A 23185-nucleotide genomic window follows, 5' to 3' on the forward strand; every position below is an offset into this window, starting at 1 on the left:
GCTTTTTAAAAAATTATAATGCTTGAATGGGATTTCATGGCAGATATTTCCTTTCAGACCTTTTTTAAAAGAATCACAAATTTGACTGAACCATACGGTCACATTCCACCTCTTTTAATTCTCCCTTTTCCCCTCTTTTAATTCTTCCATTCCCATCAAAAACATTTTGTTAAAAGCTCAGGTGATCAAACCCATAGAAACTGCATTGCGAGAAGAATCATAAAGGGAGAAAGCATGAGAGCCTATGGTACAGGGGATTATAGAAGAGAGATGATCTTCCAAAGCCATGGTTTATTTTGGAAATGAAGGGTAAATGCATGTATTTATTAGAAAAGGAAACTAAAGAATTAAAGATGGCAAGATTCTCTTAAAAGATTGAGCCTGAACCAAAATCATATATCATGGCACACTCACAAATTGCCATTTATGGTGCTGTTGGCTGAGCTTGGCCGTGTGGCAGGGATGCACATAAGGTGCTTCTTACATTAGAGTGAGAGTGGCTGGACTTGGAAAAGACAGCTCACCTGCAGCCTGAATGTAGGTTCTGTAACAAGTCCCATTGTTACTCGGAAAGCTCAGGACGCAGGACCAATATTCTTCTACTCATGCAGGATAAGCCACTGAAAGTAATCCAGCTGGAAAGATCAGGGATCTGAGCACGGCCAAGCTGTCTTGTGATAAGCCACTTGTTTCTGCGTAATGCAGCTCACTGTCTAATAAGCATCATTCCTGATCATTAGCGCATAGGGATAAAGGCTCCTTTTGGAAGGATGCAGGGGATCTGCTCCAGGCAAAATGTTGCTCAGTGTCAGAACAGCAGATAGAAATGGACTTGATTCTGTAAGGCTTTGTGACAACAGTCTATATTAAGACTCTTAGAATAAGTGGGGAAAAAAAAGGTCTTCCACTTCTTCCCATGATGTGGGGAAAGGGCTTCAGCATTGTTTAGGACTGGCTTGTGTATGAGAGTAAAATGAAAAGATAAGTCAAATGGGGCAATAAAGTTCCAGAGCTCTCCCAGTTTGGGGAATCCATTATATCTTAGAAACAAGGATCTATGTTTGAGATTATTGATCCACTAAGTTTTTCTTCACTTACATTTGATTTTTCAATGGTAGGACTTATTAGAATACGGGAACAGTTCTGGTGTGGCATTAAATATCGTATTAAAAACTCATCTTGGTATTTAGTGCAGTGACTTCCAGTGAATGATCTTAAGCCCACATTTCATTTTAATCAGAAACAAAAACTAAAATATGTTACTCCCTAAGTAGGCCACACTGTATTTTATAAGCACTGTAGAGATTTAGTAAGTAGCATGTATGATTAATGTAGAAACAACCTGACACTTGACTCAATACATGTAATGGCCCCCTTCTCATTTTTAATATGAGGTAAATGCAGACCAGGGAGCCACTGAGCAGTCAGCCTTGAGTAGGTTTGTAATATTGGACTCCGTAGGATGTCTTTTGAAAGGATAAAAAAAGGAATGGGTTGAAGTTTCTATTACAAGACTCTATAATGCCTAGTTGACACAACATTGTAAACTGACTCTAACTCAATAAAAAAAAAAAAAAGACTCTATAATGCCTAAATAATGGTTGGGAGTCCATTCTTTGAGGAGAAATGCTTAAATGTTACTTTAGTCACTTGTAGCACCATTGGGTTAGGGTGAATGCTTGGCTTAGAATATCATTTACATCATTACCTAGTCCTGCTGAAGACCTATGGCATGCAGACAATTCGGCATACTCTCAAAAATACATGTAGTATGCCCAGTAAAATACATTGGCTAGCATAAAAATCAAAGGAAATAGTAGTTTGGAATATCGATCAACATTACTGGGGTTTTGAATTGTGAAATAATCGACAATCCTGCCCATCTTATCTCGGAAGACAAACTTGAAATTGTCACTGGTTTTCATCGTCAAGTCGCTGTAGTCGACGTCATTACCAGAAATTTCAATGCTGGCAAAGCTGATCTTCCGTTTAAAGCTGGAGATGGAACTGTTGATGATGTTAGTAATGTTGACCTCTTCCACTTCCTTCGCCTTCCCCTAGTTCATAAACAGGGAAGTTAGCTTGATAGACTTGACTCGGCAAAATAAATAAGTAGTATTTTTATACTTAAAGGCCTTAGTATTGAATAATTGGATTTAATGGAGAGTGGTACTGAGTGCCTCATAAACTGACTGGTAAGCAAGACTTGGCAGTCCTGTTATCCTGCTTGTAAGCACCCGTCCCTAGGTCATCAGCTTGTGTAATGGGAAGAGTAACCATTGCCCACTCTAGATATGCAGAGCCTTGTGTTAAACGTTAATTGCTCAGGCTTTGAAGCTACCTGACCTGGGTTCAGATCCCATTCTGCCTATCACTGTTGTGAAATTTTAGTCACCTTAATCTCTTTAGAACTTGATTTCCTTTTCTGCAAAATGTTGATGATATTAATACTTACCTCTTGAGACTGATGGGAAGGTTAAATAGTATAAGTTATGTAAAGCATTTAGTAGGTGTTTGATGAATTCTCTTCTCTTCCAGGGAGAAGGGAATAATTGATTATGAGAGTAAACAGAAATCAGCTATGTCTTAAGGTCTTTGTCACACAAACAGAAATAGTGACGCTCCTTGCAACTCCAGGGAGTTGCCATTCTCCACCATGGCTGGGACAGCATAGCATGTGGACTGGGAGGAAAACTCAGCCGTGGAATGCAGAGGCGACCCAGTCCCAGGGCGGAGTCTGGGTGGGGTGGCAGCTCCATTGTTGACACTTAATCAAGCAGCTCATCAGAAGCAGCCCAGGACTTTGGTCGTGGCTGCTTTACCACAGCTCACCTCCCTCTCCATACACACAGAGAGTCTACATTGGCCCTGCCTGCCCTGCGGTGCGGCTCCACAACTGGGTGGAGGTGGTGGAGGCTAGGGGAGTGATCGGTGGTGAGCAACAAAGAGGACTTGGACCCACGGCTCTGGCTGAGCAGAGCAAGGGCAACAGTTGCTGCTAACATCTTATTCAACAGTAAAAAGCTGAAATCCTTTCCTCTAAAACAGGAACAAGACAAGGATGCCCACTCTCACGACTTCTATTTAACATAGTATTGGAAGTTGTAACCATGGCAATCAGATAAGAAGAAGAAATAAAAGGCACCCAAATTGGAAGGAAAGAAGGAAAACTGTCATTATTGGCAGATGGCATGATACTTATATATAAATCCTCAAGTCTCCACCAAAAAATTATTAAAACTAATGAATTCAGCAAAGTTGCAGGATACAGTATTAATACAGAGAAATCTGTTGCTTTTCTATACACTAATAATGAACTATCAGAAGGGAAAAGCAAAAACAATCCCACGTAAAATCACATCAAAAAGAATAAAATACCTTGGAATAAATTTAAATAAGGAGGTGAAAGACTTATACTCTGAAAACTATAAAACAGGGATGAGGGACATCAAAGATGACATAAAGAAATGGGAAGATAGCCCATGCTCTTGGATTGGAAGGATTAATATTGTTAAAATATGTGTACTACTCAAAGCAGTTGACAGGTTTAATACAATTTCTATCAAAATGCCCATATTTTTCACAGAACCAGAACAAATAATCCTAAAATTTATTTGGAAAAAAGACCCCAAATTGCCAAAGCAATCTTGAGAAAAAAAAGAACAGAGCTGGAGGTATCACCTTCCCTGACTTTATACTGCAAAGCTACAGTAATCAAAACAGCATTGTTCTGGCACAAAAACAGACACACAGATCAATGGAAAAGAATAGATAGCCTGGGAATAAACCCATGAACCTATGGTCCATTAATCAATGACACAGGAGACAAGAATATACAATGGAGAAGAGACAGTTAGTTTGATAAGTGGTGCTGAAAAAGTGGACAGCTACATGTAAAAGAATGAAATTAGAACATTTCCTCACACCATGTACAAAAGTAAACTCAAAATGGATTAAAGACCTAAATGTAAGACCTGAAACCCTAAAACTCCTAGAAGAGAACATAGGCAGAACATTCTTTGACATAAATTAGAGCAATATTTTTTTGGGATCACTCTCCTAAGACAAAAAGAAACAGAAACAAATAAACAAATGGGGCCTAATTAGACCTAAAAGTTTTTGCACAACAAAGGAAACCATCAATGAAATGAAAAGACAACCTACTGAAGGGGAGAAAATATTTGCAAATGATATGACCAACAGGGGGTTAATTCAAAAATATATAAATAGCTCATACAACTCAATACCAAAAAAACAAAACAAGCCAATCTGAGAAATGGGCAGAAGACCTGAATAGACATTTTTCCAAAGAAGACATCCAGATGACTAACAGGCACATGAAAAGATACTCAACGCATCCAATTATTAGAAAAATACAAATCAAAACAGCAGTAAAACATCACCTCACATCTGACAGAATGGCTTATCATCAAAAAATCTACAAGCAACAAATATTAAAAAGGAAGCTGATAGGGAGTAAAATGAATGAAATCCATATTCTTTGGCTGGCACATATGATCATTTGCCTTTTGTACTTGAGTAATACGACTGTGTGAAAAATTGTTCATGATAGTCAAACACAAGAAAAGGCAACTGGATATTTGGGCTATTCTGAATTTGTTTCCTTACCATCAGACCCTTTGTAGTCCTGGCACTTTCCTAAAGGTGGACAGCTCCTCTGCACTGGACCCCTATCATTTTCTTGCCTGTTAGCATGAGCTTTACTATGCCAATGTCCATGAAATTGGGCTTCCAAAGAATCCCAGGGTTCCATGGGCTTGCAGAGAATAATAGTTAAGGGTATGGCCCATTGCCTACTGCAAGTGGAAATAGCAGATAAGTGTCAGGCTGGGAACCAAGAAGATTTGTTCGAATCGCAGCTCTGACTCTTACTGTCTGTGTCCCCTTGGATAAGTCACTTACCTTCCCATGCCTCAGATTCCTATAAAACTACAAAAACTATAAAAATGGAGATAGCCTTCCCGGGTGGTTATGAACATTTAAAATGATGTAATATTTGCAAAAAGCTTGTGACTATGGGTGGCACATACATGCTCAATTGATAATAATCATTATTATTTTTCTGAGAGCTGGACTGTGGTGTTTCACTGCTAAGTCAGATAATGAGTCTTTCCCAGTTAACAGAAAAATATGCTAATCATGAAATTTGCCACAACATAATTTTTCTATACCTTTTTCAGTAAACCATTCCTTGTATAATTGAAGAAAACAAGAATACAACAAAAGAATAAATAGTAAATACGTATTAATCTGAAACTTATAAGCAGCTGATCATGTTTGGTTTGATACTGGGTTTTTCATAGATGCTTGTTCTTGTGGTTGATTTTATGCTGCATACAGAAAACAGTTATTTTCTGCTGGAAAATTACACATATTAATATCTCATTGTATTTAGCAAAAAGAGCAATCTTTTTAAAGAGGTGTCATGATTTCCGGATCCTCCCACCCAAACAAGGATGAAAATCACTGGTGCAAAGTGAATCATTGGGGGCAGGAACCAGGTCCAGGTCATCTCTACAGACCAGCATACGGCATAGGTGATGAACCATATACAGGACCCTCAAAATTCTTACCCTATCTTTGGCTGCCACCTGCTGTAAGGAGCTGTAGTGGGCAACTGCGTATTCCAGGAGGGCCCCAAACACGAAGCTAAAGCAGATCCCCAGGTACACATCGATGGCCTTTATGAAGCAGTTGGTGTTAGGAAGAGAAGTGCGGGACCCGATCATCAGTGTGGTCATTGACAATACGGTGGTCACTCCTGGGAAGACAGGTAAGCAGTGTGCCCACGTCAGCGGCCAGCGAACCTTCCATCATCACCTGGCATGCTGTCTCCATTCAGGAGTTGGCAAGGTAGTGATGGGACTCAGAAACAGAACATAGCTCATTTTGGAACATAGTTCCCTTCTGGAACAGGGTTGATTTGCCCATTTTGTACAGATATGAGTGATAAGATTTTCTAAATGTTTCACCTTCTGTCTTCTCACAGGATGGTGATGTTCGGGAAGCCAAATAACTGTCAGTAGACCATCTACTCACAATTCTTCCTTATCTATCACTGTAAAACACAAGTTTAAAAATGCGCTATTCCTAAAGTAGTCTCTTTCTGTCTCTATCTCTCTGTCTCTCTCTGTAAAAGACTCTCTAAAGAAACCAGCTCCTGGAACTGCCCTGTGAATATCAATGAAAACAATAGTAGGTTAAAGAAGTAAATACATCAGGACCTAATAATCTAGTTCTTTGAAGTCTCCCGTTGGAGCTACTTACCAATGCAGGTTCTTGCAGGGACTGAATCAAGGGAGATCCAAAAAGAAACCCAGGATAGCACCACCAGGAAGGTGGAAGGAACGTAGGTTTCCAAAATGAAATACAAGACATTCCTCTGAAGCTCAAATTGCAAGACCAATCGCGTGTAATTTCCTGAAGGGATGAACAAGGGATAAGAAATCATGCCTGCTCACCTACTAGCAGAGTGGTTTCCTTGTGGGGTGTTTAACTTAGCTATCTTCACATTAAGCCATCTGTTATTCACCGAAGCGTAGTTAATCGTGAACTGTCATTATAGTTTCAATGAAAGAAATCACGGCTGTGTAGAATGGGGTTTGTGGGAGTGCGGATGCCCCCACCCACGATCATCTTCTTGTGCCTTTCTCACCCATGACAGTCCTGCAGCCTCGGGACTGCTGGTTTCCTTGACATCGGCCTCACTAGACTGCGAGCCCCCTGGGGACCATTTCAGCAGTGGGTGTGGAGCAGGTAGAAGTGCCACGCTCAAACGCTGCTGCCCCACCACACTGAGGAGGGGTTCCTGGGCCCCAAAGGGATCAAGAGGAAAAGAGATGATATTTCTGACCCAGGATGCAACTCAGCTATTTTGCATTCATGCATTTTGTCCCATGAGTTACCTGTTTCCTGCTGTGACCTGGTAACTGAGGTGAAATATTGCTGTATGGTGTACTGTGCAAGCCGCAGGTTTTCCAGCCCGCGAACCGAGTCGTTCCCTCTCAGCCAGCTGAACTCCACGTCGTTCCCATCATAGCCCCCTGGCAAGTGAAACAGTGCCGTGGTCAGTGCAGGAAGTTAGCAGATTGAACTGTTCGGGAAGATGCTACGATCTGGAGACATCAGGAGCTCTGTCTTTTTGACAGTGCTAAGTCCAGGGATGATCCCATGCAAAACTGGGCATGATTTCTCAAGTGTAATTGCAGCATCTACTCAGAATGAGATGACCTGCTAGGGGCTTTTCACCATCAATTGAGAACAGGTTCTATGCTGAGCATTGTATAGACCTGGTAGATGATAAGCTACTAGAAGTGGCCTCCCTCATTATTTAAATCATATTTATTGAACACGTATCTAGCAAAGGAATACTATGCTAGATATTGCCTTTCAGGACAGTCTAACACCTTGGAGAGTGTTCTCAGGGACTTCACAGTCTATCTGTTCATATTTCCATATTGGCATAAATGCAAAAACAAAAAACCTGCAGCCAACCACTTTATTGGTGTCTGTAAATATAGTTGCTTGATAAATCTCAAAGCAGTTTTACCAATATAGTTGATGATAGTAGTAATAGCTACCTTTTATTAAACATTTATGTTAAGTCCTTTACACATTTTGTGTCTAAGATTCTTAGAAGCTTGCAAGGCACACCTCTATATTTTTTCATTTTGTAAAAGCTATTTTTTTTACATCTTATGAAATTGAAATGGGTCTTACAGTTGATATATATATATAAAGTACAGCTTACATTTTCCCTAAAATGTTATTATTTAATAAATGCTGTGCCTTCAAATTGAGAAACGGTAATGTTTTTGCCCATTTTATACATGAAAAATTATCACATTCAGAGAGATTGCATAATTTTCTCAGGATAACAAGGCAGATGAAAAACAAAGCCAGGATTGTACCTCAAGAAAGTTTAATACCATAGCCCATGGATGACGATGATAATGTGTCATTTAATGACCATTTACATTTCTAGGTGCTTTACAGTGTTATCATCTCATTTAATCCTCAAATGATATCTTTGAGAAGATAGATGAATGATTAATGAGCACATGAAAAGATGCTCACAATCATTAGTCCTTGGACAGATGTAAATCAAAACTACAGTAAGATGCCACTTCACATTCACTAGATTGTCTGTAATGAAAAAGACAGACAATAACAGATGGTGAGAATGTGGAGAAGCTGGAACACTGCCGATGGAAATGTAAAACGGTGCAACCACTTTGGAAAACAGTTTGGCAGCTTCTTGAAAATGTAAACATCAATTTGACCCAGCATTTCTGTTCTAGGTATATGTCCAGGAGAAATCAAACCATGTCCACAAAAGGACATGTACACAAATTTTCACAGCAGCACTATTCATAACAGCTGAAAGGTGGAAACAAGGCAGAACAACTTGTACTACGTGTATTCTTTAGTCTGGAATAAAGCCATAAAAAAGGAATGAGGTACTGACGCATGCTCCATCATGTATGAACCTCAAAAACATTATGCAAAGTGAAAGAAGCCAGATGCAAAAGGCCACGTGTTATTTGATTCCACTTATATGCAATATCCAGAAAAGGCAAATTCATAGAGACAGGTTAGTGGTTGCTTGGGAGATGGTGGTGGCAATGGGGAGTGACTGTAAATGGGCACTTTGGGGCGATGGAAATGGTTGGACATTGGTTGGACAACTTGGAAAATTTACCAAAAACCTTTGAATTGTACACTTAAAATGATACGAATTTTATGTTGTGCAATTTATAAAGCTGTTACAAAATAACTCTTTGTGCCAAATACTACTAGTTTTTCTGCTTCACTGATGAGGCAAATGAGGTTAGTTCTACTCACCCAAAGTCACACAGCTAGTGCCTGGAAAAGCCCAGTGATCGTAAACGTGGACCTTCATTTTTCAAGGCTACTGGGAAATGGGATGCCAGTGTTGGGACTAACATTTTGTTAACATCTTAGCTTATGGTATCCACTGTCTATCAGTGGTTATCTCCCCCCCCATAAGGTGGAGAAGTAGTCATGAGCTCTTAGAGGATTTCCAGGTAAAAATTATCTGTGGGCTTTCCCTTGGAAGCACCCCCAAACTTACTGAAGCTAGCTGTCCAAAGAGGCCTCGGATCCCAAAGGGGAAAAAAAAATACCTTGAAAAGTGAGTTGTACAAGCGTCTATTTAGATACTTTGCTTTTACGACTAATAAATGCTCAGAATCATTACATTCTCATTGCTCTGTCCCTGGGTGGAAATGGGCAATTGTGGGATGGTATCAATTCTTTTCTAGGGTTGGAGTTCAGGAAAAACGCCCTTGGTGAGGTTTCTGTACCCAAATAACTGCTAATAAACATCCAGTGAAAGCTTCCTCTGCTCCCTGGGGATGGTATTTGTACAAGCAGAGTGCTGAAGTTTCTAGGAAAATCTCACTCTGGGGATTTGAGTTGAGCAGAGCCACCCATGGAGGGCAATTGCTTCTTCTATGTGGGGCTGAAAATGAGTTCTCTTTTTGATAACCTCAAATTTTAGTCTGCCCCCAACCAGCTATATTACATGCATTTAATCAATAAGGTAATTAATCTGCCTGCCTGAGTGTTTAATTAAATGTCTACCTCTGAATAATGACTGCTGCCTCATAATGGCTGTGCTTCTTGGATGTTGGCCACTTGTGTCCTCATGTAAGAAGTGCCCACTGCTTTCCAGTGCTTAGCTATAGTTTTTCCTCCTTGCACAAGACATGCCTTGATGCCTTAATATCTCCTAAATGTGGCATTGTGTTCCCAGGACACGTATCACAGTTGCCACCTCCACAGGTTTGGTGGGCATTTCAGAGTGGTTTACTAAGGAACCAATGGAGATCACTCACAGTGCCAGGAATTCATTTGACACCCATCAGCTTAGAGTCCTCATTCCTCACCAAAAGCAAATCCCCAGATTGCAGTTTAGATGCCCAGTTACTAGCCTTATTGTATTAAGCTTTGTATACATCAAACAATTTCTTTTAGAGGTTGGAAGCAGTTGTGCAACAAACGCCAATGATTGCTTTGTGTATTTGCCATTTCTAACCTCTGCTGTATTCTTTCTGGCTTCCGTGCCTTAGCAGATTCTGAGGTCCCCTCCTAATCTTATTGTCCCCCATTTCCTTGGCTGTCCTGTCCACTTTTAGGTGGAAATATTTGGTGCCAATGCACAATGGTCCTCCCCCAAAGATGTAACGTCGGAAGGTTTGTTTTTGCGCAGCCTCTTAATCTCTCTGGATATATATCCAGAAGGACTGAACCCATTGTAACCGACATCAGGAAAAGAAGGGCCACTCTGTATAGGACACTTTTCATGAATACGCAGATCTAAGTCCCCCCAGAAAATACTCACAGCTTTCTAGTTGCAGCTTGCATGTCTGTGTGTCCATGGGGTATTTAGACAGGTCCATGTTACATGCAACAGTTGTTGTGATTCTAAGAAAGGAAAAATGGGTTCATAGGCAGTGTTACGAGGTTGCTATAGAAAGCATATACTCCCATATGCTTAAGCATGTACTTAATGGCCACTCCAAGAGGACTTCCACCTTGACTCTTACAGTGAATGTGGTGCCTGCATTCAAAACAGTCCTGAGTTTTTTCATGCTAAGCAATACTTGCAAGACTCCAGACTCTGGAGTCCAGAGCAGAGGAAGTTGGAATGTTGGCAATTCAGAGGCAACCTTGCAACAATATTACAGAACAGAGTCACTCATTCACTTGTTTGAGATGCTTTTGCAGCCAGTTTTTAACATTTATCTTTATGACAAACCCACGAGGAGCCCGTCCCTAAACAAAGTGCTTCATGTGCATTATCCCTTTGAATGTTTACAACAGCTTTATGAGGTAGGAAATATTATTATTCTCCTTTTGCTACTGAGGAAACTGGGGCTTAGCTCAGTCCTTGTTTTATAACTTCAGCCTCTCGCTTGGCATTTAAGATCAGCCTCACGAATATTTGGTTCCTGGCCTTCTCCCAAGGGCCCCTGGGACTGTTAGGTTTGCAGTCCTTGAGTCCTTGTCCAGCCCTGGCACAGGCAGCGATGAGTCCTCTGCCTGTGGGCTGCCTCATGCCGCACCCCAGGGGCATCTTTCCTGTTCCTGCCAACCAGCGACTTGGTGAACAGTTGGATGAGCGGAAGTTTTGGTCTCAGTGGTTTGGGGAGGCGGCAAAGGGCAGCCTGCGACTGCAGGTGGTGAGGCTTCGGGGGACGGTACTTTGATTCTCTGTCTGTGCAAGAACGACTCAGGTAAGTAAAGATGCATTCTGGAGCCATCCCAGCCTCACTGAGCAACATGAAATGAAAGTTCCTTGTATCACCTGTTTGCTCTTGCTGTTCCCCTTGCCTCTTCCTGGCTGACCTCCGTTTACTCTTTGAGATTCAACTCAGAGTCCTGTGAAAGCATCCTCTAGCATCACTCCAAACCACTAACCTACTCCCCGCCTTGGGCCCCCAGTGCCTGTCTTCATCTGGTGGTGTGTCTATGTCAGGACAACGTCTTATTCAGCTCCGAATCCTCAGGTCCAGCACCGGCCTGGCACAGAGCACGCCTTCTCAGTAGATGCTTGTTGACCCAAACTGGACTCAGAGAGAGAGAGAGCCCCTCTGCCAGGGAACAAGGATCTAAGAAGGCAGGTACATGAGCAGGGGGACACTTTGGAATGGTTATCCCAGTGCTGGTCAGAACTGCCCAAGATGTTATCTCTGCCTTTTCTTTCAGACCTATCCCCTCCAACTCTGAGGCGGCAGGTGCCCCGGTACCTGAGAGCATACAGGACTGTGCCATTGGAGAAGAGGCGGATGAGCCTGTTTCCCACAGTGACTTTGTGGAGGAAGGACGTTTTGGACTCCACGATGTAAGTGTCTGGCACCCAGAGGAACTCCACGAGGCGTGCATCCAGAGTGAAGCTCTTGTTGCCTTCGAACACCAGCCGCGGGTCTGTCCAGCGCTGTCTGAGGTATATGGTGGCTGTGTAGTCCTGAGTGGGCAGCCAGGGAGGGGAAGTGGGCGGGTGGGGGTGGGGAAAGACTCAGAACATGGAAGAAAAGGGATCATCCTCCTCCCCTCCCCACCTCCACTGAGGTCACGAGCACATACTGCACTACACATGGCTGAATAAAGTTTGTCTTGAGCTGGTGGCCTGTAGCAGTAAGAGAGCAAAGCACCTTATTTATTCTAGATAATAACGCCCGTTGCCTAGGAACCCCACAGGAGCATGTTCAGGGCCTTAACTTACTTGCCCTTCATCACAAAGTCCCCACCAAGTTGACAGTTTTGATGAGCAAAGTGCTTAGGTTGTCCCGGATTTACCCGGAATCTACCGTGGACCCTCTTGGCAAACTGCCTTTAATGTCATCTTGTCTCTAATGTGTTCTTTCAAGTGAGAGGTGGGGCAAAAGCAGTTATGTGATTGCTGGTTTTCATCTGCTTGTCTCTCCCTCTGTGAGGGACCACGTGATATTCAAGCTGCCCCTGCTCTTTCATTCTTTTCCCCCAGTTTATCCCTCACCAGATGCACCCACTCCACTCCATTGTTTCTCCCCTCCTGGCCTTTGGATCCACTTCCCTCCTGATACTCAGAAGATCTGTTTTACAAGCATCTTCCGCTGTCTTGAGTTTTAGGGTAGGTCTCCAGCTTCTGCCACTGCAAGGAAGTCTCTGCTCTGCTGTGAGTAGCTAGAAAATGTATTCGCATCAAGCACAAGGAGAGGGGCTCGTTGCGTGGGAGATGAGGAGGCCAGCCTTACCATGTCACTCTCGGAAATACTGGAAATACTCGCAATGTCCAGAGTCAGTGCTATCTGAACAGGGTCTCCTAAGAGTGAAGAAGAAACCGGAAAGACTTACGTAGAAACACAAACGGAAGTTTTCCTAACCCTCCTTCAGCACAATTAAAAATACATATATATTAGAAAATTACAAAAGTAACACTTGCCTGTTGGAAAATTCTAAATACTTTAGAAGTATATAAAGTAAAAGGTTAGTTTCTATCCTCCCCACCTCAGGAGGAACCATTGTGCAGAGTGTGCCTCCCTTTTATACGAAAACAAATGCACAAATATATAGTTAGCCAGATACATAAATACACAAATACTATATTCATGAGTGCATATTTTAAAGAATGTAGTGGTATTTGCTACTTCTTATTTGGAGGGTTTTTCCTATGGTGCTTGCCAGGGGCTCATTGTTTAGAAATGTAATAGAGGTTTGGAATTTGTACACAAAAATATTTCTCCCCCCTCAACCAAGTGGATTTACCACAAGATGGCGTGTAAGACTGCTCACGGTCGAGCTCCCACGCCCCCTCCTGACACTTTTCCTCCTCTTCCTTTGCTCTCCAGGAGCCCTAAGCTATTTGGAACTGCAGAACCATCCCACTTGGTCTGTGCACAGATGTTGGGCCTCACTCCTGGAGTCTCGGCAGATGGGCCCGAAATCCTGAGAGTGCTTGTCTTAGTTCTCGGGACTGAGGCTGAGAGCCACCACTCCCAGCGGCCAGGCCAGGCCAGGCCAGGCACAGTGACTCCTCCTTACACTGAGATGTGGAAGAAAAGCCCAGGAGTCAGAAAGATGGGAGTTTGGATCTGGGAGAAGTTGCCAAGTCTTTCCGAACTACAGTTTTCTCATCTGCAGGTATGAACAATGCTGAGGACAGCAGAGCATCATGGAGAGGGTTAAATTAGGTTGGGTATGTGACAACTTCTTTGCAGGGAGGTGGCAAGTAGGAATGTTCATGAAGTGCCTGCCTAGCAGGACATCCAAAGGCTGCTCGGAAATAATTATCTGTACGAAGCCCCCAGCACTGTTTCTGTCACTTAATACCAGGCACTCAGTAAACAGCATTTGCCTTCCCTTCGCCCTCTCTTCCGTGATCTCAGCTAATTCTGGAAAAGGAACAACTTTCCTCGCCAGGTTGATGGGTGCAATAGCATTCACTTGTGATAAATAACTGGGGGTGCCTCAGGGAGCTGTGACAATGGCATTAACCAAGAAAAGGAGAGGCAGAATTCAAAGGAAGCTTAAAAACATCCAACTAGGGGGAATCAGACAGAGCAACCTAGTTGTTAATTGGAGGAAACCAAGCCACAAAATAATAGGTAAGAATTTGGAGTTGGGAGTTTTAAAGCTAATGCAATTAAGAGTAATTAAGTTAATACTTGGTGTTAATACTTGGTGGAAAAGGGGGAAGGCTCTGAGGGCAGACCCTGGGAGGTGCTGAAGGAGTGTGGTGCTGATTGACTTTCTGCCCCGCAAGGCAGCAAGGGTGCAGCAGCAAAAAAAGGAGCTTAACGGGTCAGAGTGTTTGAAACCCCTGCTGGCCACTTCATAGCGGTGTCACCTTGAACAAATTGCTTAAATCTCTCTGTTCTACACTATCTCACCTGTAAAATAGAGCAGCTAATACCAGCCATCAAGGGCTGTGCTAGGAAGGTTACAGGATCTATTTTAAGTGCCTAGAACACAGCGGGCAGTGGGTCAGTCAGTGCTCGTTGCCCTCCCTGTGAGACATGGAGAATGGAAAACACACGAGAGCTCCAGCCTCACTGTGGGTTTTTTGTTGTTTGTTTCTAAGCAGTCTAGTCAAGGTTGGCTTTTTTATGGACCAGAGCTTGCTCTTTCTTCCCCTCGAATTATAAATGTCAGCTGTGCCACCAGAGGGCAGCTTTTTCCTAGGAAAGAGGTCAACGGCAAGTCCTGGGCAGAGTTCAGGAGGGCCTGCTTGCAAACCTGTGCTGTCTAGCTCGGTCCCTGAGAAACCCTGTGGAGGTCTTGTCACTCAAGGACCCCAGGGTCCTAGACCTGGGTGGACAGACATTACAGAGAACAACCAGCCCCTCTTTGGGCCTTGAGGCTGCTTTGCAAGTACAGGTTCTGTTGGGAGGCAGAGTGCTGAAGGCTCACGACAAGGGGTGAGGGTTGTGCCTTCTCCTCCTTTTGACTGAAAACCCCTCGCCCCATTCTTAGCCCAGGTGGATCCGGGCCTCAAGTCCCCTTAAGTCGACCCCAGGTTCAGAATGAGCACCTTGCCCAAGGACCCTGCACCTTGTTGGCCTGTAAGCAGGCAACAGGAAGGATAGTGTCCTGGCCTAATTATTCGGGATTTGGGAGGCAGAGGAATTGTTGAGTGGATCTAACCAGGTGCACAGATTCACGTGCTTGTCCTTAGTGTTCAGCTGGGCCTGGGAAAGCCAGGGGAGGTTTAAGCTTCCCTAGATCTCATAGCATCAGGACCTAATTGTGTGGCCATGAAGATGCACCTCTCAGATCTCGGGATGAAAGGGGTGTGATTGGTCCCAGCTACTGTGCTCTGAAATCTACCACCACGCTTGCTCAGAGGCCACACTTCCCATGGGCTACTCCCCACCGGGGGGGCTGAGCATGGCAAGAATCCTAACGCAGGCCTGGTCCTGGGAGGCACGGAGGCTGCACCAAAGGGTCAAGGACTCGTGGGTGGCCTTTCCAAACACACTTAAAACTGCACTGTAGTCTGACACCTCCAGCAACCTTCCTTCCCTCACTCGCTCCTTCCCCAGGGGTCAGACCTGCATTGCAGTCTGACAACTCTCCAGCTTCCTTCTTTTCCTGCCCTGTATTTCATCATAAATATGATTCCATTAAATGTCTTGCACAGAAAATCCCTTCTTGGTGCCTGCTCCTCAGAGGACCTGGACTAACGTAGGAATCCTAGATGCAACCAGAGAATTTTATCATCTAAAGGAGGAGCAGGAAGGAAAAGGGATTAAAATAGACTGCACCCTGATTTATGCCCTTCATGCCTCCCCATGAGGTAGATGATATGTCCCCATAACAGAAAGGGAAACTGAGGTTCAGAAAGCTAAGGTGTGCTTGCCCAGCAGTAGAGCCAGGAGCCAAACTCCAGTTTGCTCAACTCCAAGACTCTTTCCACTACTTTCTGCTCAAGGTAACAAGATGTTAGTGACCATCTTGGTTCAATCTTGCATTTTATAAACAGAGAGACTGAGACCTTGTGAGGAGGTGGGTGGTGGCCTCCTTCTTTCCCTTCTTGCCTCATTCTTTCAACAGATTTTAATCTTGACAACTTGGTATCTGTCAAGCGCTGAGCTGCTGCTGGAGTTAGTGAGGTAAACAAAGCAAGATTCCCCCAAGGGGCTGTAGCCTAGAGCTAAGACAAACATAAAGCCAGTGACAGTGACAGTGTCACCAGGTAATGGCCATGATTTGGAGGTTGTTCAAAATAAAATGTGAAGAAAGGGGATGGGGCCTGGAGGAATCTGGGTGGACTGCTCAGAAGAGGAAGCCTTTCATCTGAGACATGAAGGAAAATTGGCATTTGGTCGGGGACTCAAGTTGAACCAAGCCATTCTAGGCAGATAAGCAGTCTCAGCAAGTCATGGAGATCAGGGAGGCCAAGGAGGTCGGGGGGAACACTTGTAACCCAGCATAAGGGGGAAGAGTTGGGGAAGATGAGACTGACAGACAGAGGCTGGGCTAGGAAGGGCCTGGTGGTCCATGCAAAGGGCTCTGGACTCCATGCTGAGGATGCTGGGATACAAGCAGGTATTCTGAGCAGGCAAAGGCCCTAGGTGGGTCATCCAGGTCAAGTAGAGGCAGAGTAGAGGGTTACCCTTGAGGGGGCAGGTTAAGGCAGGAAGACCCAGATGGAGTAGTCCTGGTGAGACGTAGTGAATTCCTTGAATGACCCTGGAAGTGTGGGCAGAAGAAAGACAGTGTGTACGAGGTTGTTAGGAGGCCCATGTAACCTCCTTAGTGGGGAGAAGTGTTTCTTTATCCTGCAGGTGGAGAGACCAGAGAAAGTGCTTTCTCCAAAGTAGCATGAAAAATCATGGGCAGCTCTCCTTATCGATCACTGCCAACACTTAACAGGCTGCAGGATAGAAAATGCAGTCAGCTAAAGCCTCCTGAAACCCTCGTCTCCATATTTTCTCTGTTCCTGTCTTTTTGAATTGATATCCTGGACAAAAAGAATGACCTACCGCCAAAATTGGGCCTGAGAAACTTGTTATATCCTGCTGTGAGATTCTCAAAGCCAGGCAGGGACAGCTTGTCACTTCTGCTGACCTCGTTGCTAAACTGATTCCCCTGGATGCACATCCTGGAAAAGAAAATGGGTTTCGGTGTGCACGCTTCTTTGTATGTAGACACACAGGTGTACATGTACACTTGAACTTGTGTTTGCCTGTACGTGTGTGGCTGTGCCCATGTACCAGCAGTGACCTCCCCGAAGAGAAATCTCTAATTTTCAGCTGCTGAGTTAATATATGTTTTTTCCCACCCCATTTTATTACCCATTGGCCATATATCACAATGTCATGGTAATTTGGGACCCTCCAGCTGTCTTCCTCCAAAACACAAGGGGTTTGTCCATCTATGACCATTTTGGAAGCTTCAGTTCTCCAGATAGAATAAATGGCAGGAAGTTGTATTGTCCTGGTGTGCCAGGGAGGTGAAGAGATGAGGTTTTGTCTTGCCATTGGGAAGTAGAAAGAGCTGCAACCCCTCCCACCACATGCAAAACACGGAGCAATTCAGACCAAGGCCACTGTGGGGTGGCAAAGCTCACCTTCCAGCGAAGAGACTCAGGCACAGGAAGGCCAGGTGGACACCGTGCCTCATGCTGAAGAGCTTACGCAGAGAGGGGCCAAAGTAGAAATCACCTGGGGAGACAGATGGAGCAGGTGGGAGGCAGACAACCCAAAAGGCTCACCTCCTCCCAGCCCAGCCCAGCCCCTAGGCTGTGGGGCATCAGTTACAGCGTCTTCTCCATGTCTGCCGGGAGCAGTCTCTTTCCACACCTTTCCTTCACCGCTCCTGCTCCCTGAATGTCATCCAGGAATGACTTCATTATGGATGATCACATTTTAAATCCAACCCAAGTAAGGGCTGAGGACTTGTTTAGAGAGTGGTTCACCACCAGACCAGAGATGTAGCCGGTCCATCCTCAGCTGTGTATTTGGGGAGCCCCAGGACTGTCCTTACCCTGGCCTTGTCCTGACTTTGCCAGGAAGGACATCCCCAGCTATAAACTGCCCCCAACTATGCTGTTTATCCGAGGGTCTAGGCCTGTTAACCAAGTCACGTAGACAGGAAATGAAAACTTCCCGAGGCCCTCTGTGTGCCAAGGAATGTACTTTCCCACCCATCTTCTCACTCGATCCTCGCAAAGTCCTCGTGGGGGTGGTGGGTTAACCCCTGTACTGCGATGAGGAAACAGAGCTCCTGGAAAGCTCACAGTGCTAGTGAATGTCAGAGGAGACTCAGGATCCAGGGCTGGCAGCCTCACCGCCCAGTCACACTGGCTGCTCTCCCAACCTCCCGTACCTGCTCCCTGTGTGCTCTGAAGCTGTTCAGCTGGTGTGGGCGAGCGGCATGTATGCGTGCAGTCTGCCAGGGTAGGCGTTGCCCAGGGGCCTGGCCTCCATGGGTTTGGGAGCTGCTATCAGATGTCTCTGAAAGAGCAGCAGGAGCCAGGCAGGCAAGCCTGTGACCCGTCACGTTGGTGACAGCAGACTGGGGATTCTCGGGATGGGGGAGCTCAGGCCCCATTCCCAGGCAAGCCCAGGGTGGGTCATCCCCTCCTCTGTGGTAGCCTCTGTGAACAGACCACTCTCTGGAGTCCAGCCATTCTGGGGCTTAGGGTGCGATTCAGCCATTAATTAATATTATTTGACTAACAAAACGAACACATGCTTATTGTAGAAATGGAAACGAGATAGAAATGTATAAAAGTGTAAATCTCAATGATGTGTCAATGTAGATTTATTGATTTATCCAATGTACCGCTCTGGTGGGGGATGTTGATGGTGGAGATGGCGGTGCATGTGTGGGGCGCTCAGTTTTGCTGTGAACTTAAAACTTCTCTAAAAAGTAAGCTCTATTTTTAAAAACAGCTTACCCCTTCTGTGAAATGGGTACCCATAGCCATTGGTGGGATGCTTTGAGATATCAAAGTGGAGAAGCAGAGCACAAGTCACAGCAGAAACTTCTTTTTTGGTACATTTTCTATAAGGACCACTTTGGAAATGAGCATATTTCCTCTAGTCTGTTTTAATGAATGGCAGTACCACACTTCACAGGCTACACCAGTTCAGAGTGATAATTTTCTAATGAAAAACAGTGTAAATCTCTCCCTCACTTCTGCCTAGTCTCATACCTCTGAGATAACCACTGTGAACAGTTGTTCTGTCCACACATCCACATATATATTTATATACAGATATATCTTTGCATGGAGAAAAATATTTAAAAGTAAAATTTGGATGATAGTTTGCATTTTTTTTTTGCTTTTTACATTTTTACTTAACAATAATAATAGCAAATCATTATTGAATATTGAATGCAAGCTTATACCGTGCTAAGAACCTTTCCAATCCTCACAACAACTTTTTGAAGTAGTTACTACCATTCTCCTTATTTTGCAAATGAAGAAACTGAGGCTTAGAGAGGATAAGAAGCAGTCTCAAGATTGATTACACAGCAAGTGAGGGGCAGAGTTGAATCCAGGCAAGCTGACCCAGGCACTTTTAATCATTGCACGATGACACATCCTCTTCCCCAGTGTCAGCGGGACCTCTCCATGTCAGTTCCTACAGATCTGCCTCATTCTTTCTGATGGCTGCAAGGTATTTCATAAAATCAATGTACCAACATTTATATAACATATTTCCAAATTTTTCCCTGTTACAAAATCAATAATGGATACTTTTACCCATATGTAAGCTCCTATAAGTCTGCACTCTGTCATGTTTCTCTGCCTCTGTCTTTCCCTTCTCACTCATCAACAACACCAGCTGTAAAATCACCATCACCAACCCACCAATGCTCGTAATCAAACTTTTCTCCTTTAGTTTATCTTCCCAACCCCTGTCTGTCCCCCTATCCCCAGGCTCCATGGAGGGGCTCCCATGCCCTCCATCCCTTCATTCAATTTTCCAAAGGCTCAGTGAGATCCTGCTAGGAGTCAGACACGTGTGAGGCATCCCAGGAACTCCTGTCTTGTAGGGCAGAGTGTAAGCAGTGAAAGAACACAAAATTCCCTGTGCATGTCCTATGACAAGGGCCAAGGCAAAGGGACTCAAGGAAGGAATGCAAAGGAAGTGAGTGGTTAGCTCCACTGGGAAACGGTGAGACGGTGCCAGGACGGAAGTCACAGAGAAGGTCATTTGATTCTGAAGGATGTGTTTGCATTTGCCAGGTGAATGAAGGAGGGCAGGGGCCCTCCAGATGCTGAGCGCAGGTGTGGAGACTTGCCTATGGACACTCTGCTACCTACTATGCCCCGTTTCTTCCCCTAGCCCAGGGCCATCCGCAGCTTCTTCCTAGTCTGGCTTGATTTAGCTCCACTCTCCTTTAGGGATATTCAATTCTCCCTTCTCTTGTAAGAAACTGCCCTTGATCAAGTAAGTTGGGGAACCATCCAGTCTTTGGCAATAAGGCTCCCGTTGAATCGTGCTTTCCCTGTAGCCAATCCTAAATTAGGAAGAGAGAGTGTCTGAGCCCTGGGCCTCTGAGTCTTCTCCAGGGAGTCTTAAGCTCTGAGAAGCTTTGCCCCAGCTAGACCCAGACATATGATCCCGTCTCACCCTGCTTGTTCTGGTTACGTTGCTGAGAGTGTTTCATTTTATAATGGAAGGAAAGAGAAGTATAGAAAGCCCTCTAAATGCTTCTAGGTACTAGTACCATGCTTGGTGCTTGATCTCATTTAACTCTCATGACCGTCTGGCCTAATAGGTATTAATTTCTAGACTGGAATCTCAGTTTGGTGAAGGGATTTGGCTGAGCCACATGGCCGTTAAGTGCCTGTGATTTGAATCCAGGTCTTCCAAGCCCCTGTTCTTTGCACTACATCTGGGACGAGAGTCCCCAGCTCCCCAGGCTGAACTGGATTCCACTAGGCTCTGGTCCTTCTTACACCAAATCCATCTCTGGTATAAACTGCTGCATTCAGAGCAAGTCCCAAGTGGCATGTGCAGCTGGTGCTTCTCCCCATGTGGCAGAGGAGCCAACCATTAAGTGATGATTTGTGTATCCACCTGCCTGAATGGAAACTTCGGCACCAGTTCTGATACAGATGCTGAGACTGGCATTTGGCAGAGCTGTGCACTGAGCCACCAGAGGGCAGTGCCCCCAGGGTTGTCCTTGCAGCCACACCTTGGAGATTCTGGCTGGAACCATCTAGCCTTTCACATCTGCAGGGAACACGGTACTCAGGAGGTCCCGGGGGCAACCTATGCACTCTTACCCTACCCTGAGGGGATCTCTGCCAAGATCCCGCCTCTACCAGTAGAAGAGAGCTTCAGCTTTGGATTCAGACACACCAAAGTCATTTAACCTCGGCGAGTATTCCCGTCTGACAAATGGGAATGGAAAGCATTCAATAAACATGAGTTTCATTCTCCTCTCCCTTCTGTGTCTTCCATGGGGACTTCAGTGATCCCTCTATGACCATGAGACTCCAAAGCTCAAGCTCTTTCTAATATACCCCACTCTGTCACCCAGGGTGTGAGCCGACTGTGATGTCATTTTGAGGGCACTCAGTATGGCATCACCCAGTAAGGACACTGTCAGACACAGGACTTCAGGGTCACCCAGGTGGCTGATGCCACCTTTTTCTGGACTGGCTCTGAGAAGCAGAGGTAATTCCAATATGTGCAGGTTTCCACTCCCATTTCCGGACTCTCAATCACATAAATACCGTGAGCCCCAAATTTGTCATACTCTAGCTTCCTTCTTACATAGGCACTATTCCCCTGTCACCAGTCACCTCAGCATAGACAGAGCCACTTGTTGGGAAGCAGGGGTGGAGCCTGAATTAGGCTGAGGTGGGGAAAGGTATTATTGCCATGGGTCCACCTTAAGAAAAACACAGAAGGTGAAGTTGTGCAGTGTGTGTCCTGGGGGGCAACACAGAGAGGAACACCTGTAGCTCTCATGTCAGACAGAAGGGCCTCCAATCTTGACTCTGCACTTGCTCTGAGATTGTGTTATTTCTCCCTGAGGTTTAGTTCCCTCCGCTGTAAAAGAGATGGCACTTCAGACAATGGTGAGACCTGATACGAAATAGGTGCTTAGCGAATTCCAGACCTGGCCCCCTTCCCTCAGTCCCAGCCGGGCTTGTATCTGGATCTCCTTCCCTTTCCTCCCTCCAAGCACCAGGAGGGGCCAGCACTTCTCTTACCAGGCAACTGCCAAGGCTCTGTTAGCACAGATCCTTCAGGTCTTCAGGCTGGGCTTCCAGGTAGGGCATGGTCTTCTGCGTTGCTGAGATTCTCTCCATCATCAGCCCTGACCTCTTGGATGTAGGCACACAGCCACTCTCTGATGGAGTGGTTCTCTCTGTGGGAAGACAGAGCTGCAGGACCAGCCAGTCAGACAGGTGGGCAGAGCCTCTCGCAGCTCCTCCTCTAGGTGGAGCTCTGACCAGGTCCTGGGTGTATGTGGGAATCCCCAGCTGCTGCTATGGCTGCTGGCTGCCAGGGCTCTGACTCTGAGTTGTATCTTAGCCACGCTCCCGGACCACAGCCAGAAAAGACTCTTGAGAAGAAAGACCCATGAAAGTCAAATAAAGTGGGTGAACCCACCCACATGCCTGGACGATGAGTCTCTGGTTCTGAATGTGGAAGACACACCTCTATCCTGATAACGTGGAATGGGAGTTAGCAGTGTGGATGACCCTGGACAAGCCACTTCACCTCTCCTCAGTTTCCTACCCATAAAATAGAACCTGGCCAGTTCTGAAATTCTGATTTCTGGTAATGTATTTTAAGACCTTCTTTGAGATCAACAGGAAGACCCGTCTATGTAAAAGGAGGCTTGCAGAACCTAGGACATCCTGCTTTCCACTCTGGGAAGTTTCAAAAAGAGGCATAGAGGTCAACAGAAGAGGGGACAGGGGCTGAGGCGGCCAACCCAGAAACAGGCAGGAGAAACTGGGAGAAATGTGGCCACATTTCTAGATGGCCCCTCCGTCCCCAGCCCTATCCCTCACACAGAGGATTTTATATTTCTCACAAAGTCCTTTTTAGGACCATCCTTCCTCCATGGCCAGTTGAACCTCCTAACAGAAGTGCTTCAACGGTAATCTCTGGGGCCTGAATCCTCCCTGTCACCATAGCCAGTGGCCTCGAAACTCCCCCTTGGCTCCAGCCCC

At 45.1% G+C, this 23185-nt stretch overlaps 1 protein-coding gene across 2 annotated transcripts; it reads right to left on the bottom strand.

Moving 5' to 3' along the window:
* Nucleotides 1-98: 98 nt before the first annotated feature.
* On the bottom strand, nucleotides 99-22511 carry GABRP (gamma-aminobutyric acid type A receptor subunit pi). 2 transcript variants are annotated; one of them, XM_006191361.3, is made up of 10 exons: nucleotides 22214-22497; nucleotides 17600-17693; nucleotides 17013-17131; nucleotides 12783-12850; nucleotides 11796-12013; nucleotides 10388-10470; nucleotides 6927-7064; nucleotides 6289-6441; nucleotides 5595-5782; nucleotides 99-2057 (listed from the first exon to the last, which is right to left on the bottom strand). In XM_006191361.3, the coding sequence occupies exons 2-10, from the start codon at nucleotides 17650-17652 to the stop codon at nucleotides 1755-1757; spliced, it is 1323 nt and encodes a 440-aa protein (XP_006191423.1). In that variant the 5' UTR covers nucleotides 17653-17693; nucleotides 22214-22497; the 3' UTR covers nucleotides 99-1754. The 2 variants fall into 2 exon arrangements, with proteins under 2 accessions (XP_006191423.1, XP_014420368.1); XM_014564882.2 differs by lacking the exon at nucleotides 5595-5782 and having other exon boundaries at nucleotides 1875-2057; nucleotides 22214-22511.
* Between the last annotated feature and the right edge of the window lie 674 nt (nucleotides 22512-23185).

This window comes from Camelus ferus, chromosome 22 (genome assembly GCF_009834535.1).
Source record: "Camelus ferus isolate YT-003-E chromosome 22, BCGSAC_Cfer_1.0, whole genome shotgun sequence".
Classification (NCBI taxonomy): Eukaryota; Metazoa; Chordata; class Mammalia; order Artiodactyla; family Camelidae; genus Camelus; species Camelus ferus.